The following is an 18,601-nucleotide window of genomic DNA, read 5'->3' as shown; positions in this document are numbered from 1 at the left end:
TTAGTCAAATATTTAAACAATGGTTTTCATTTACACCTTTAACATAGAACTGTGTGCCAAGTAGTTTCAGAGGCATAATCAGAAAAGAACGGACATGATCTAAAGAAGGACTTATTAGAGGGGTCACTGTGAGGCTTAGAGTTGAATTTTAAAGTGATCTTCAGGGAGAAGATGAAGAGGAGGGTTTGTGGACAGTTTTCTAGGGTGTGTGGTCTGATTGATTGGAAACATACCAAATCTGGGTCCCTTCAAAGGAAAATGTGACAGGTTTGTTACTTTCTTTCTCAGTATATTGAATGGCACCATAAGGGGTAGTCTGAGTATTCAGTTCAAGCATTTTTTTGAAAGAACCTAACATATTAGATTATACAGTATGAACTTAATGTGAATGGGTGAGAACAAAGTGAGGAAAGTTGAACATGTATGGTTAATATCCTTCTCCTGTAGAAAGGTTTGCTCTGAGATTACAGTTTGTTATTGCATAGTTAAAGTGAAATCTGTTGAGTTCATGGCCATTAACTTTCAGTTCTCTCCTGTTATTGCTGAAAGTATGTCTTTTGTAATTCAAGTAATTTTAAAACAATTTTATGTTGCACAATGTTGTGTTTGCATGGTACCTTTAGAATGTAACTGGTAATATATAATTGAGTCATTGTACAAACTGATAAATGTCTGGGTTGGGTAAAGTGTATTTGTGTAAATTGAGGTCAGTCTACCATGGCCATTGTACAACACAATATAACTGCCAACAGAGAGCATACAAGGCAGAATTTATTTATAACGTCAGTAAATAGTTCCGTATTTTGCTTGGCACAAAAATTCAGATTTCTCATGTTACTAGGCAACACTACTAAATTCACTTTTAAGGTCACTGAGATGATGCCAACCCATCATCTTTTAACTTCTGAAGCAAGGAAAGACGGTACTATACTTCTGGTGCATCTGATCTATGGACATAAACTTTGACTGCCATTTCTGTTGTTAAAGACAGTGCATGAGCTATTGTTATGGCCCTCTGAGGCAATGTAGAATTATGTCAGCCATCTCTAGCACACTAGAAGGATACTCATGTGACTTTGCTATTATGCCCCATGCTATGAGCCTTGCTTTGAGAAAACGTTAAGTAAATTGCTTCAGTCTATCCAGAGGTTTTCCCCTACCCCTCATGAGCATTAAACCTTTTGCAGAGAATGCTTCGTAATCACTTTGGTTAAGGATCTTCATAAATATATTTCATTATTTTAATAGCTGTGCTTTAATAATGATTCTTAGGCTTTAAATTAGTTTGTCCTTCTAAAAGCGATTTTCAGTACTAGAAAGCAATCCGCAAAAACATCGATTTGTGTGCTGTTTCCCAATACTTCACTGATTTTAAGTTCTCATTTCTTAGCCAGAACTGAGGAGTGTGGAAAGTTGCAGAAGACTTTTCAATGATAAACCATGAGGGACCTGGATCTCTCTTCCTGCAGCTAAACCAAAATGGGCTAGGTTGAGGATATATTGATACTCTGCTAAATCTGAAAATTTATTTTAAAATTGTTAGTGCTTTTATGACCGCTTATGAAACTGCTTTTTTTCCATTTGCCTGGTTCAGCTTCGGTTTCTTGGAGAGCCTATTGTTTTTTTCTTACTCTTCAGCACGATTTCAACTCTGTTTACTGTGGTACTTTATTTCAGATTGTACTAATGTGCACTGGTCACCTTTGTTTCCCCCTTTTCCTTGTAACAATTCATACATCCAACCTTGGATGTCACTGCTTCTTTGCCTTTACCTGATGCTGATGCTTCTGCTCTTAGCAATCAAGTCATCTGCCATGCTTTAGGCAAGAAATTCAAGTTTCAAGAAATGACTGCAAGATTGGGATTTTGCAAGATTCACTGAAACATGTAGCAGTGTCAGGTACAACCGGTAACTGGGGTTGGTTGGCATTATGGCCTTTAGGTGAATTCCATAGCATACATGCCTCAATTTTTGTTATTTCCTACAAAATTTGTACGCCTTCAGAACTTCAGATGTAGCGCTGAATATGTAGGCTGACTACACACGATCAAAACACTACAGCCTGATTTGTATTTGAAATGAATCCATGTGGCCCAGAGCTATAAGGTATATCGATTCAACAACCTATAATTTCTGTCCTCATTTGAAGTTAAAATGTTAACTACAACCTTTATTTCCAACGTGTCACTATCATCACGATAAACTACACACAATAGCTGCTTTATAAGTTAGTTCAAAGCAGTCCAATGATGCGGTTGGAGTTCAGATACTGTGACAATTTTTCAGTGAACTTTTCACACTTTTTGCAGATCTTTGTGGTTATCACAGTTCCAGGATATCAAATACAATGGAGTGCCTGAATGTGATATGTGGGCTGTAATCCACTGAGTTGTCATACAAATTTAAGTGCTTTTAAACAAGCAAGATTGCATTATAATTTTGGGTTAATTAATGTCTGTTCTTCTGATATTGATAAAAATTACTAGTCTTTGAACTGGTTGATATGATCACCTTTTCCTTTTACAGGCGGTTAGCTGGCAATGACCTGTCTTACATTCACCCAGAGGCTTTGTCTGGTCTGTACCAACTGAAAGTTTTGTAAGTATTAGTCCATTATTTCCAGCTTAAAAATGTCAAAATATAGTCAATGATGCTGTTCAAAATTAATCATTGGCGACTAAAAATGGGTTAGGACATGCCAAAAGTGACTCCCTATTGTGACAGATAGTAGGAACTGCCGATGCTGGAGAATCTGAGATAACACGGTGTGAAGCTGGATGAACATAGCGGGCCAAGCAGCATCAGAGGATCAGGAAAGCTTGATGTTTTGGGTTGGGACCCTTCTTCAGAAAATTATTATGACGCTTTGTTTTAAATTATTATTAGTTCTAAATTAAATCTCATTTTAGAGATCAGTGATATAGGCATTGTAGTGGAGAACAGGTGTGGCCCGTTAATGCTAATAGTCTTTATAATAGATCATGCTTTTCCATCTGAATGTATAATTTGACCGTCTTTTGCATTCTAATCACAAGGTATGTACGAGTGAGTGTTCCCAAATCTCTCTGGCATATTCCAGTGGCCGGTAAAAACTGCAACTGCTATTGGGACTGACTTGCCTTTTGAACCAGTCCAGTTAGTACAATTTTCCTAAAATAGGACAGAACAAGTGTATAAAACTTGATCATATTATTTAGGAGTATGGCATGTTGATGCGTGAATTTTTTTTTTGCCACAGTAACGAGAAAGAAGAAATTTCAGCCTTGAAATACTTCGAGCATTTCTTCATTTGTCTGTGCATGTGCACAGTTGCTTAGTAATTCTTGAGCGTATTCAACTACTAGCCTCTCCCCATGAGCTCTTTTGGCATAGTGGTAATGTCCCAACCACTGGGCTGGAAGGTTTGGGTTCAAGTTCCAGCTACTACAGATGTATGTCGTAACATCTGTAAACAGATTTTAAAAGAACAAGCACAATTAATTGCCTGGAATATCTCATAATGTAGCTTGATTTATTTTGTAATTTCTCCTTTCTCAGTGTGTCAAAATGTACATTGATGCATGAATAATGCTTCAAAATAATATGATTCAAGATTATAGATACTTAGGACTAGTTTAGAAGGCAAGTCAATCTAAATAGCTTTTGCTTGCACCTTTTAGCAGCCTGTGAGAAGAGGCCATTCATACACAGGCAAGGATTGGAATGTGGGAGATAGGTCAAATTCATACATTCAGGTGGAAAAGCATGATTTATTTGTAAGAAATATTTGCATTAGCAAAGGTCCATAGTGCTCCACTGCACTGGCAATACCAAATTAATACAAGTCAAAATAAATTCCCCAAATAGATTTCCTTTCCTATACTTAAAAACCAAACAATGTTTTATCTCCTATAGTAATGTTATGATTATATGGTAAAGTAAGGCTAGGTCAAAGTGAATTATAATGACCTGAAACATTTGACATGTTGATTGGATTGTGAATGTCACCAGAACTTCAAAGTTGTATTCATACTTTAGTTATTTTTGCAGTGTTTGTATCATGAATGTGAGTTTTCTTTGAATTCTTATCATTCAATTTAAGCATCTTTCTATCTTTTCTAATCTCATGAGAAGTGGAGATTTAGGTTGAAATGACACTGCATTCTTGTTAAAAGCAAGATCTATCATGTAAAGTGCAAATATGAGCCAGTTTGTGTATATCAAGAGTTTTTTTCTCAGGGAGTTGGGGGCGGAAGAGTCATGGCAGAGTAAAATACTTAAGCAACTTACTTAATTTCCTCCAATTTAGATTTGTAGCATCTACGTAAAGATGCTGGACCTTGCTTAAATATGTTCTCTGATTTGTTTCTGTTCTTCAACAATTACCATCAATTTTGAGATGCACCAGTGCTTGATGCAATTGCTTGTAGCCTCATCCTGTGATGTTGCCTAACAGTATTACGTATTTGGTGTAGCTTGTGACAACCTGTTTCACCCATGTGATAAAAATGTTCATTTGTTTGCACAAATACTTAAGGTGTGTTTGACTGTCTGCCCAGCAAGATTGTACTTGAGCCTGCAGATGTTTGTAACCAACTTTTCTCATTCTGTGTTTGAATTGTGAGCACAGAAAAAGAGAATAACAGTTCCTAAAAATCTTGTAAAGTTTAAGGAGGTTAAAAGTAGTTTATATGGAAATAGATAAATGTTACAGTAGGCTATTCAGTCCAATCAGTTTCTTCTATTTTACCATTCTGAATCACATTTATTTGCCTTGTTTTCATATTTTATGTCTATATTTTGCCTATATAATCTAATCTTGAACATTGTTCTGTTTTCTGCTGTAACCACTAACCCTGAAAGTGAATTCCCATCTCCACAAATCTCTGTAGAGGACTTCCTGTAGTTATGTTCAAAATGTCTTACATCTCGATCATCTGTCTATGACCCCTTAATCTAGGCCTAAATGCTGGCAACAGTCTTACTTTATCTACCCATCCTGTTGATTTTACAGAATCTCAGAATTGTCACAGAAGAGGTGGAGGCCTTCAGGCCCGAGATGTCTCTGCTGGCTTTCTGAATGAATCATTTGTCATTACACTGTAGCCCTGTACATTTTTTCCTTTTCAGCTAATCCAATTCCCTCTTGAATGGCAGGATTGAACTTGCCCCCACCACACTCTCAGGCAGTGCTAGCTTGATACTAACTACAGGCTGAGTAAAAGAAGGTTCCTGTCATGTTTTCATTACTACTTTTGTCTGTTACCTTTACATCTGTGAGCTCTTGTTCTTAATTGAATTGGAATAGTTTGATTTTGCACATCCATATCAAATCACAATTCAATTTGGTCATCTCCAACAAAAACAATCCCAATGTTTTAAATGTTAATTATATAACTCAAGTTCCTCTCGACCCATTCTTGTTCATCTTTTTTCTGCACTCTGTATAATGTCTTCACCTCTTAAAGTGTGACACGCAGAACTGGATGCAATACTTTAGTTAAGGCCAAAAGAGTGTTTTATCCATGTTTGCATTAACCTCTTCACTTTTGTGCTTTATGCTGTTATTAATAAGGCCTAGAATAGTGTATGTTATAATAATTCCTTCCTCAACTTGTCTTTTATCTTCAAAGACTGGTAACACCCAGTTCTGCAGCTCCTCCACCTCCTTTAAAATTGCACCCATTTTTAAAAAATATTCTCTCTGCATTTTTATACCAAGTGAATCATTTCACACTTCTCTGCATTGACTTTCATCTGCTACCTCTCTGCCATTCTATGTCAGTGTCCTCTTGAATTTCTACTCTATTCTACCCAGCTCCACTAGTTCATGTTACTGCTAAGTTCTGTATTATCTGCAGTATTCAAAACTACACCCAAAGTTTTGGTCTTTTAAACTATATCATGAAGAGCAACCAGTATCGATTCTTGGGGAACTCATCTCAAACCTCCTTCTGGTCTGAACAATATGTATTAATCATAATCCTGTTCCTGTCAGTCACTTCATATCTGTGGATGTGAGTTTGCTCGCTGAGCTGGAAGGTTAGTTTTCAGACGCTTCGTTACCATTCTAGGTAACATCATCAGTGAGCCTCCGACGAAGCGCTGGTGTTATGTCCCGCTTTCTATTTATCTGTTTAGGTTTCCTTGGGTTGGTGATGTCATTTCCTGCATTGGTGATGTCATTTTCTGTTCTGTTCACCAACGCAGGAAATGACATCACCAACCCAAGGAAACCTAAACAGATAAATAGAAAGCGGGACATAACACCAGCGCTTCGTCGGAGGCTCACTGATGATGTTACCTAGAATGATGACGAAATGTCTGAAAACTAACCTTCCAGCTCAGCGAGCAAACTCACATCCAGAACCTCAACCTGAGCTACAAATCTTCTCTAAACTCACTTCATATCCATGTTGCTACTGTCTCTCTTTATCCATGAGGTGTAACTTTGCTCATAAGTCTGTTGTGCAGCACAGTATCAACTACTTTTGAAAGTTAATGTACAGTACCTCGACAGCATTATCATCGTTGTTACTCTATCATCTCTTGTAAGAAAAAAACTGTGGTAAATTAGTTGAACATCACTTGCCCATGATGAAACCTTGCTGACTTTCCTTTATTAAGCTACTTTTGTCCAAGGTGCTATTAATTTTGCTCTAATTATTGTTTTTAAAACCATATCAGAAATAGCTGAACAACTCAGTCGGTATGGCAGCATCTGCAGAGAAAGCAAAATCAACATTTCAAGTCCGGTGACCCTTCTTTCTTTTTTCACTTCAGATTTCCAGCATCTGCAGTTCTTTGTTTTTTTGGTTATCGTTTGTAGAAGTTTCCCACCACTCAAAATTGACTGGCCTATCATCACTGGGCTAATATGTACATCTCTTATTGAACAAGGGTGTGACATTTGTACCATTCCTGACCCTAAAGAAGACTGGTAAATTACGCCCAGTGCTTCTGCAAATTCCATTCTCACTGCCCTCAGTTACTTCAGAGGCATCTCGTCCTACTCGTTAATTATCTCCACACCTCTTACCGTTTTAATATTAAAATTTTTTACACTGAGATGTAATGATCTACAATGCTCTGCCTGAAATGGCTAAAACAAATTCAATATAAACTTGAAAGGAAAATTGGAAAATGTTCATATGCAGGAATAAATAAAGGCAAGTAAGGGAGATGGCAGTACAACTAACAAGATAGCTCTTTCAAAGAGCTAACAGAGATGACCTCCAAGATTCTATATTTCTGATATTCAATATTATAGAAGATATTGGGATTCCCTCCACCGCCTTACATGTTAGCTGCCAGTTTCTTATTTTATTTTCTATTTGTTTCACTTTCGTACTTTCTCATTTCTTCTCTGAATCTTCTTTCTTCAGACTTGAACCATCCATCTAATACCTTCCATAAGCACAGTTTTAAATCATGTTAATATTAATTTATAAAAACAGAGTGCTGGAGAAGCTTAGTGGGTCTGGCAGCATTTGTGGAGGAACTAAAACAGATAATGTTTTGAGACCAGTGACTCTTCATCAGAACTTATAACCAAAGAAGTGAATTAGTATTACGAAAATCAGAAAATAGTAGGTAGACTTTGCCTCGCCATGTTGAGTAGATGTACTCTAATCAAAACAAAACTTCATTCAAAATAAGAAGTAATTGTACTTTTCTACCTTTGGAAACATGAAAGGAAATATTAATTTTTCATGATTTGAAATTAAATATCATTTTACTGTGGCATCTTTGAATAGAATATACTTAGAGTTTTGATACAAAATGTTTATTTTCAAATGTTCAAGAGAGATCCACTATTAGAAGAACACAACTAAGTGGACAAAAACATCCAAAAATAGTGACAGGACTTTTCATGTAAATGTTGCTGGTTTACCACAGGGCAGAATCAGAGCATATAAGTGTAAAGTGATTGAACATGGTTTTCATCAACTAAATCCAAGTTTGCATCAACTTCACAGCACATTGACAGTGGCTTCAGCACCCTTGTGTTTTTATTGAGAGCGATAAACTTTGTATTAGTTATTGATTCCAAATTCTTCTTCATGGAATGACAATGTTCTGGCTACTCAAAAAAAGTCACAATGATATAGCTGTTAACTTTCTGCCTAAAAGTTAGATTAATTTTTTTGGGGGGTGGGAATAGTGGTGGTGGTGGTGGTGGATGGTGATGTGAGGAGCCGGGGGTGAGTGTTTGGTGAAAGCCCCGTTGCCTGTTCTTTTGGGAGAGCCAGATTTCCCAATGATTGTTCTCTTCCTAGGACATTTTAAAAAGTATTATGGTGTGTATCAATTTGTTTGTTTTCTAGGCTGTGTTCCAAGGGGAGCTGCAAGCTATGTAGGTCAAGGGGATATTGTGACTTTTGTGCTGAAAACAAGTTTTTCCAAACAAAGTTGAAGTTTAGATATACTGTGTTTTCTTTTAGGAGATTTTTATTCTTGTAATGATGAATCCTTCAAATTGATTTTGTACCAGAGTTGTGATGTATTCCAATTTTACTAGGACCAACAAAGACTGAGAATGTTTTTAACAATTGATTATCTGTTTTTGAAAAGCCAAAGAGCTGGGTTCCAATAGTTAGGAACATACTGTTTCAATAAAACAAACATAGAAATAGAAATTAGGAGTAGACCACTTGGCCCTTTTGAGCCTGCTCTTTCATCCAGTATGATTACGGCTGATCATCTGACTCAGTACCTCATTCTTGCTTTCTACCAAACAGTTTGATCTGTTTAGCCCTAAGAACAATATCTAACTCCTCCTTGAAAAAGAAATCAGTGTTTTGGCTTCAGCTGCCTTCTGTGACGGAGAGCAGTCCTGAGATGGACTCGCAATCCTGTGAGGAGAGATTAAAGAGACTGGGTCTGCATTCATAGTTTCAAAGAATTAAAGGTGAACTAATTGCTGTGAACAAATTTTTATAGATGTGATAGGGATGGGTAGATGCAGAAACATTTTTTTTTCTCCTGGCCGGGTATATGGGTGATGATACGATTTTGAACAGTGGAACACCACTTCGGATTAAGAGTCAAGCCATTTAGGATGGAGTGCATAGAGTCATAGGGTCATAGAATTCCTACAGTGCAGATAAGGTCAATTCAACCCATCAGGTCTGTACCAGTTCTCAGAAGAGCATTCCACCCAGCTCCACTTCCCCATAATATCTCCGTAACTCTGTACTTGCCACGGCTAACCCACCTAGCTTGCACATCCCTGAACCCTTTGGGGCAATTTAGCATGGCCATTCCACCTAAACTGCACATCTTTGGGATGAAACTAGAGCACCCAATGGAAACCCACACAGATTGTGCAGACTGTACGCAGTCACCCAAGACTGGAATCAAACTCAGGCCCCGATGCTGTGAGGCTCTGTGCTGTCCAAAACAAAGAATTGGAGAGATGAGGAGGAATCTCTTCAGTCAGAGGGAATCTTAGGAATGCTTTCTCCAAGAACGCTGTGGTGACTCAGCTACTGAATAGGTTGAAGATAAAAATTGATGGATACTGACAACATCAGTCTGGGTTATGGGGGTAATGACATTGCAGTAAATGATCAGTCATAATCTAAAATGGTGGAGCAGGGACAAGAGGCTTGATGGCCTGCTGCTGTGTTCCTAAATCCAATATTTTGAAATGGGCACAGAAATAGAAAGAAATCTCAGGATTTACATCTACTGACAAATTGAGAAGCCTGTTAAAAATCATATTAGACCCTTGATGTTATAAATGGAGCGGAGAGTATGAATACAAGGGCATTATACTAAATCTTTTATAAATGCCTAATTAGAACCCATCTGAAATACCGTAATCCGTTCTAAACAAGGCACTTTAGGAAGCGTCAAGTCTTGGAGTTTAGTGGAAATTTTCAAGAATGGGGGGGGATGTAGGGCTTCAGTAACATGAAAGAGGCTAAATAAGCATTGGGAGGCTGAGAGAAAGTTAATAAACCTCACGTTTTTGAAAATCTTTATGATGCCGTGACAGAGGTTTTGATAATCAGAGAATGTGGATTTGCATTATTTGGCAAATGATATGGACAAGATAAATTATTTTACAACGTAACAGACCATCACATTTCACTGCGTATCTGAAACAACTATTTAAACAAATTTGATGACACTTTCAAAAGAAAGCTTAAAAAAAAGTACTTAACATGTAGGAATAAATAAAGTTAAATATTTTGCAGGGTGGTGAAATGGGATAACTCTCTTAAAAAGCTGACATTGACAAGATGACCTCCATGATTCTAAATTTCTGCTGAATATTTCAAAGTAAAATTGGAACAATCAGCAGATCCTAACATGCAATGGTTAGGCCACTTTTGGAATACTGTGTTCAGTTTTGGTCTCTCTACTTTAGGAGAGATGTTTTGAAACTTGAAAGTGTTCAGAAATAATTTAAAAGATGTTTCCAGGGTTGAAGGTTTTGAGCTATAAGGAGAGGCTGAATAGGCTGGGGCTATTTTCCCTCGTGTTTGAGGCTAAGGAATGATGTCACAGAAGTTTATAAAATCATGAGGGGCATGGATAGGGTGAAAAGCCAAGGTTTTTTTCCCAGGTTGGGGGGAGTCCAAAACTAGAGGGCATCAGTTTAAGTTGAGAGGGGGAAGACTTAAAGGGGACCTAAGGGTCTTTTATTTTTTTAAGCCTTTCCCCCTCTCACCTTAAACCTAAGGGTCCCATTTTTCATGCAGAGGGTGGTGCATATGTGGATTGAACTGCCAAGGGAGGTGGTGGAAGCTGATACAGTGACCACATTTAAAAGGCATCTGGATGCATATATGAATAGGAAGCATTAAGAGGGATCTGGGCCAAATGTTGGCAAATTGGGCTAGATTAATTTAGGATATCTGGTCAACATGGACGAGTTGGACCAAAAGGTCTGTTTCCATGCTGTACAGCTGTATGACTCTATTAGAAAATAGTTACTTTCATGAAATATCATTTTCTTACAGTATCAGTCTTGGGCGTCTCTCATCAGTATTTATTGTATTTCATAGAGTCATACAATCATAGTTATACCAACACCTTTGAGCCAAATATGAGTTATTTTCCCCATTTTAATGGTAAAATAGATGTTGTATGACCTCAGAACAAGTGCTAACATGTAAAAAGAAATTGTTTTGAGATGTTTTGTGGTTATATTTCAGTGCACTTAAATTACGCTAAAATGCTGAGTTGTCTACCTTTTTGCTTTTACAGAATGCTTCAAAACAACCAGTTAAAAACTGTACCAAGTGAAGCCCTAAAAGGACTGTCTACACTACAGTCACTGTAAGTGTTATTTTGCAGCTGCATTTCAGCTATTTAGTCACCTGCTGAATCACTCGAGATTGTTTCAGATCATTGTTTTCATGGTCATTAAAATGTATCATTTGACATTGACAGTAGTTTCTATAATAACTTTTAAGTCTTCCTTTCATCTTGAAGATGCAAGTCCTGTCCATTTTATCTTTCTGTGTAAGTTATAAAGTTTAAATCAGTACAAAGGACTCCATTTGTTTGCATTTGTAGCCTTGATTCTGACAATTTTGTCTGTTTAAGATTGAGGAATAGGTAGCACATGGATTGGATTCATAACAATTGGCCACATACGAGAATATTGTTAATGAGTGTATTTGTGAATCCAGGCTGCAGATAGTGAATCTCCTGACTTGCCAAAAAAACTGTGCTGTTGTTAGCATACAACACACAAAAGACTTGCATGCAGTTTGACCTTTTTTCTACTGGATGGATACAAAGAACTGATGATCTGCAGCATATTCTTCTTAAAGACAGATGTAAGAGAAATAAAGATTTACAAAGTAGCAAAACATTGCTTGTAGCTTGTTTCATTTTTGAAAAGAGGCAAGTGGTGTTTATGTTGCATAAAAGTTGAGCAATCTTCATTCCCACGTGCATGTAAACAGTGTAAGTGCACTAACCGTATTCAGTGCATGTGCTAATTGGATTGCTAATCCAGATAATGGCACCAACGTGCAGTATCTTTTAATTTCTCATAATTTGATCAGTGTTGTTTCATCAATGTACAGCTGTCATCACATTGTAAATGTTTGTTACCTATTTATCTCAGCCATGTGCATCTAAAAATTTAGAAAAGTGATGAATAATTTTGATTTGAGCCTCAATTGTATTTTTGAAAGACAATTTTTGTTGAAGTAATGGCGCCTATAACTTTACACTACAATGTTGTGGACCCATTCTAGATGGGCCACTTTGCTGTCATGGTGTGTCACCGATAAACATAACTCAAAGTCTATTCATGTTTTTCATTACTTGGTCCATATTCCTTGAGATTAAAGCCCTTTCATTCATTGAGTTGAGACCTCTGAATAAATCTTTCCTAATGTCCCCATTTTTATATTTGTAGGTCAAAAATCTGTCTAAATCAGCCTTGAATTGACTGAAGGCCCCAGCCCTCCAATGCTTGTCGGAGAGAGAATTACAAACAATAACAGCCCTCTTGAGAGAAGAAATTTCTCCTTGTCTCTGTTAAATTCAGTATCACTCATTTTGCAACTGCGTCCTGCTCTTGATTTCCCAGTGAGGGGAAAATATCCCCTTTGCATCTGTCAAACCTCTATTTGCTCAGTCCGTTCAACCTTTCCATATATTGCTGTTCAAGAGACCTAGCTGTGCAAAAATTAGCTATCGAATCTCCACCTTTAATACTTTAGTAACTACACTTCTTTAAAAGCCTGCAAAGCCCTTTGAGTAGCTGAGTTATGGAATATAATAAATAAACGTTCAAGGGCTGCAGTCACTGAACTGGGTTACCCAGATGGTGCAGTTCTCCCGAACATTTAAGAATCTCAATTTCTCTAAAAAGAAGTCCATGAATTCAAGTGAATTGAGGAGAGATTATTCAGATCATTTCTCGCAGAGGTCATCAGTATAATGAATTACAGCAGAGGTTCCTAATTTGCAGCTTATATCAGGACTCTGGTGATGACCATAATTTGAACCTGATTATCAGACAGGGTCTACTGTAAACCACAACCAAAGCGCATTATGATCACAATCTCAACAGGGAAGAAGTTAATCATTGCTTATTAGTTAGTTTTCAAATTCAGCCAAAATGAAGTAGATGTGGGTATTACTTGCTAACCATGAGTGTGCCATCTAATTTACAATGCATATATGTTGTTTAAAGAATGGAAAGCACTTGTTTCATCACATAAGATTCTGTGAATTGAGATAGGCCTTTCACATCAAATGTCATTGAACATCCGAATTTTAATGTTTATTGACAGCGTTAGCGTTCTGAGTAATTGTGGTAGAAACTAGATCAGCTGTTTTCTGATTTTTCATACTCATAACAACAGGGTTTGAAGTAATTATTTTTAATTATGTACAAAAAGTTCATGAGTGGTTAGCATGTTTTGGGTGTGCGCATAAATATGGTCAACATGGTATGTGTCTCCCTGATGTCAGCTGTCATTTAAGTACGTGGGGATCTATGCTATACTGGAAGAGTTGAGTATAAGCCCTGGCCTGCTACAGTGTTTTTTCTTAAAGTTTGAAAACTTCCAAGTTAGCAGCTTTTTATTTGTCTTATTACATGCCTGGATTCTGCCAATAGGTCTTTGTTATGGGTTCCATTACTCAGATGACATCAAATATACTTTGAAATATGTAGGACGTCACATCAATTTAGAATCGAGGAAGTGCTTAATGAGACTGCCATAGGAATGGATAGTTCCATTCTATTCTGAACATAAGCCTTGATTATAACCCAGTTCTGATGAGGGATCATGGACCTGAAATGCCAACTCTGTTTTCCTACACGCAGATGCTCCTGGATCTGATGAGTATGTACAGCATTCTCTGTTTTTATCTTGCATTTACATTACCAGCAGTTTTTTGTTTAATACATTTCACTTGTACAACTTGAGGACCGTGGTCCGTTAGGACCATCCTTAAAAGCCACCTTGTATTAAACATTTGCACATTCCTCCTAATATCTAATTCTTTTTATTTTACATGTACTTCTTTAACATAGAACAGTACAACACAGTATAGGCCCTTCGGTCCACGATGTTGTGCCAAACTTTTACCTGAAACCGAAGGCCTATCTAACCTCTACCGCGACCTTGTACTATTGTCCATATGCCTATCTAATAGCCACTTAAATGCCCCTAATGAGGCCGACTCCATTACCGTCACTGGCAAAGCATTCCACTGATTCATCATTTCTTCCTGATTCCATGAAGTACCAAGGTTCCAATCTTTCCGGGATGCTTTAGTGCTTCAGTGTGAAACATCACCATCTGACCATGTCAGAAACTTTCAATTATAGAAAAATTACAAGCAGTCTACACTTCAGGGAAAAAAAAACCTAAGGGATAGTGTAAAGTTTCCTGAACTGAGCAAAAAGCGAGTATGGTCTATGGAGCCTCGTGTTTCACAATGTATAGGGGTGACTCATACTAACAAATATTGCTAGTTATGGTGAAGTTTTATAGAAACATGGAAACATAAAAGATAGGAACAGGAGGAGGCCATTCGGCCCTTCGAGTCTGCTCCACCATTCTTCATGATCGTGGCTGATCATCCAACTCAATAGCCCAATTCTGCTTTCTCCCCATACCCTTTGATCCTATTCATCCCAAGTGCTATACCTAGTTGCTTCTTGAATACGTGCAATGTTTTGGCACTTATGTATACTTTTGAACCCAAAAAAAAATAATGCTAGCAAGGTTTGTATTTGGGATGGATGAGTATGTTATTACAGAAAACTTGAACGTGTCAGCCGAGCATACTTTCAATTGGAATGATTACAGCTTTCCTTGACTTGAAAGGAACACAACAAAGTGCTTCACAGAAGCATAAGCAAAGTGAAAGCGCTGCTGAACCAAATGAATTATGGAGTCGGGCGAAAAAAATCGATAGATTGGCCAAAGTGGTAGATGTTAACAATATCTTAAACATAAAATGACAATGAAAGGGACCAAGACAGAGGAATTCCAGCTGATGATATGCTGCCAAATAGTGGAACATGTAGATGTGGAGATGTTTGAGAAATTGCATTCAAAGGGATAGAATTGCCAGTCAGTTGATCTTTCTGTAGTACTGACAGATTTTACAAAATCAGGGAGGCAATTTAAATGCATGGGTTAGATTTTTGAATGTATATGGCTGGTGGGCTGTGCTGGCGTGGTACAATGAGAACAAGATCCTGGGACTAAGACATAATTATTGACACACAGGATGTGGCTAACAGAGTTTGAATAAAGTTATTTTGAAGAATGGGCAATCACTACTAATTTGAAAAGTTGAGTCTGGAAATGACAAATGCTAGGGTGAGATGTTCAGTGACAAGGAGTCTGCAGTCCTGCAGAGATGTAATTCAGAAGTCTTTACAATAGAGAAAACAAGGGTCACCCGTACCGTAGCTCACCCTCTTGGATTTAATATTATTGTCCTGAATAGTTATTTGGCAGCATTAGACATTGCTTAATGCAAAGCCTTAATCAACGTTGAAGTGATGGTGTTGACCACTATAATCACATCGGGGTTGTTTTGTAGTTTACACTTGGTCATAGTATCACTAATCTTTACCACACCAGTTTTTTGCAGACTTTTAAGATGCACAATTATTTTTGTTTCCCCTTCTGGCATATCTGCAGGGAGGAGCTCTGAAAGAAACAAATTCTCCCAGGTCAATGGAAGTTCCTGCTACTTTGTTAATCTGAATTTCATTGGAGTGTCTTGGGGTAAAATGTTTTCAGCCAATTAACTAATGGAATTTTATCCAGTGGTAGACATTGTTTCATAGTGTCAGCCATGGCTCAGTTGGTAACTTTTTAAATCTCAAAATTCTGGGATCAAGTCCTAGTTGAGAGGCTTGAGATCAAATATCAAGGTTGACGTTCCACTGCAGTCTTACATTGTTGGAAATGCTATTTTTCAGGTAAGATGCCGAATCGAGGCCCCATCTGCTTGTTCAGGTAGATGTAAGGGATAGAATAGAACTACTTCCAATAAGAGGAAGGATGATGCCTCTCGTGTTCTGGATGCTTTTTTTGGTTACCCCTCCATATCTCAAAGGCAAGCATGTCACTATTACATTGCTGTTTGCAGGGTATTCCATGCACAAGTTGGCTTTGGTTTCATTACAGTAGTGACTACAATTGAAAATTACCTCATTAATTATGAAGGTCTTCTAAGTCATCCAGTGAAAACCATGTTTTTTTAATATGAAAGTATTATGTATGTCTTACTGGTGCAATCCCTGAAAGATAGTATAACAACACTATGGTAGTCTGTATTAAAACATTTGTGTTGCTCTGACAGGATTGATTGATTTCAGTGACAACAAAGTGTGGAGCTGGATGAACACAGCAGGCTAAGCAGCATCTCAGGAGTACAAAAGCTGACGTTTCGGGCCTAGACCCTTCATCAGAGAGGGGGATGGGGAGAGGACTCTGGAATAAATAGGGAGAGAGGGGGAGGCGGACTGAAGATGGAGAGAAAAGAAGATAGGAGGAGAGGAGAGTATAAGTGAGGAGGTAGGGAGGGGATAGGTCAGTCCAGGGAAGACAGACAGGTCAAGGAGGTGGGATGAGGTTAGTAGGTAGGAAATGGAGGTGCGGCTTGAGGTGGGAGGAAGGGATGGGTGAGAGGAAGAACAGGTTAGGGAGGCAGAGACAGGCTGGGCTGGTTGTGGGATGCGGTGGGGGAAGGGGAGATTTTGAAGCTTGTGAAGTCCACATTGGTACCATTTGAGCTGCAGGGTTCCCAAGTGGAATTTGAGTTGCTGTTCCTGCAACCTTCGGGTGACATCATTGTGGCAGTGCAGGAGGCCCAGGATGGACATGTCATTCTAAAGAATGGGAGGGGGGAGTTAAAATGGTTCACGACTGGGAGGTGCAGTTGTTTATTGCGAACCGAGGGGAGGTGTTCTGCAAAGCGGTCCCCAAGCCTCCGCTTGGTTTCCCCAATGCAGAGGAAGCCACACTGGGTACAATGGATACAGTATATCACATTGGAAGATGTGCAGGTGAACCTCTGCTTAATATGGAAAGTCATCTTAGGGCCTGGGATGGGGGTGAGGGAGGAGATGTGGGGGCAAGTGTAGCACTTCCTGCAGTTGCAGGGGAAGGTGCCGGGTGTGGTGGGGTTGGAGGGCAGTGTGGAGCAAACAAGGGAATCACGGAGAGAGTGGTCTCTCCGGAAGGCAGACAAGGGTGGGGATGGAAAAATGTCTTGGGTGGTGGGGTCGGATTGTAGATGGCGGAAGTGTTGGAGGATGATGCGTTGTATCTGGAGGTTGGTGGGGTGGTGTGTGAGAACGAGGGGGATCCTCTTTGGGTGGTTGTGGCAGGGGCGGGGTGTGAGGGATGTGTTGCAGGAAATGCGGGAGGCGCAGTGAACTTGAGGTTGGGGTGGAAGGTGTTGGTGAAGTTGATGAACTGTTCGAGCTCCTCTGGGGAGCAAGAGGTGGCGCCGATACAGTCATCAATGTAACAGTGGAAGAGGTGGGGTTTGGGGCCAATGTAGGTGCGGAAGAGGGACTGTTCCGCGTAACCTACAAAGAGGCAGGCATAGCTGGGGCCCATGCGGGTGCCCATGGCCACCTCCTTTGTCTGTAGGAAGTGGGAGGAATCAAAAGAGAAGTTGTTGAGGGTGAGGACGAGTTCGGCTAGGCAGATGAGGGTGTCGGTGGAGGGGGACTGGTCGGACCTGCGGGACAGGAAGAAGCGGAGGGCCTTGAGGCCATCTGCATGAGGAATACATTGATTTCAGTGTCCATTTTGTACACATAGCTTAAATGTAGCTTAAATACACTATTCCTAGTGAGTAATACAAGGGAAAATTAGTTATTTAGTATGCTTGGACTCCTCTCCCCATTTTGTGTTAAACAGCTGGGTATACAGCATCTGTGAAGAGAAAAAAAGCTGTTAATGTTTCAAGGCCCACATGACTCCTCTTCAGAGCGGAAAGATGTTGAGCAGTGTTCTTTTTTCGTTGTTTCTTATATCTGTCAAAAGTTCTGAGGAAGACAGTGTTTATTCTGTTTCTCCCTCCACAAGCACTCCTAGATCTGCTGACTTTCTGCTGCTGGTTGTGTTTGCTACAGATTGCCAGTGTCGGCGACATTTTACATCTGTCCTCATCTTTCCAACGGGGTGGCTCTACACTGTTCATTTTCATAGATTAATCTTTGCCTTTTAAGGAAGGCTGGTTATTTAGTCATGTGAACATTGAAACAGTGTCATTGAATCAAACTGAGCCTTTGGGAAATCTGTTCCCTTGAATATCCAGCCCTCCATTTAAACAAAGGAACAGTAATTTTGGAGCAGGGAGGAATTTGATTGGACCATTTTCCTATTACATAATTTTCAATTTTGATTGAAGGGCACAATGATTCATTTTGTCTTAAGCTGTTAACAAGTAAACAAAATACAGCCCTTGTAATTTCGTAGGCTGGTTTTAACCAGTTGACCTTCCTTGCATGGCACTTTTCTACCTGTTAACATCTATTTAACTAGCATCAGAAACACATTTTTAGGTCAAAATAGAATTCTGAGCTAAGAAACGTTTTAAAACAGCCCAAAACATTGCCAAAGAGGAATTTTAGGTTAGAGTGATTGTGGCTTC

The 18,601-nt window shown here is 38.8% G+C and overlaps 1 protein-coding gene across 1 annotated transcript in view; it reads left to right on the top strand.

Moving 5' to 3' along the window:
• Positions 1-18,601, top strand: part of lgr4 (leucine-rich repeat containing G protein-coupled receptor 4) — a 133,915-nt gene that overhangs the window by 68,280 nt on the left and 47,034 nt on the right. Inside the window, exons 3-4 of the mRNA XM_048545579.2 lie at positions 2,528-2,599; positions 11,201-11,272. Of these exons, the coding sequence (XP_048401536.1) occupies positions 2,528-2,599; positions 11,201-11,272 (144 nt within the window). The remainder of the gene's footprint in view (positions 1-2,527; positions 2,600-11,200; positions 11,273-18,601) is intronic.

Source organism: Stegostoma tigrinum, chromosome 17 (genome assembly GCF_030684315.1).
Source record: "Stegostoma tigrinum isolate sSteTig4 chromosome 17, sSteTig4.hap1, whole genome shotgun sequence".
Taxonomy (NCBI): Eukaryota; Metazoa; Chordata; class Chondrichthyes; order Orectolobiformes; family Stegostomatidae; genus Stegostoma; species Stegostoma tigrinum.
The sequence above is the reverse complement of the archived record's forward strand: the minus strand, read 5'-3'. Positions and strand labels throughout refer to the sequence as shown.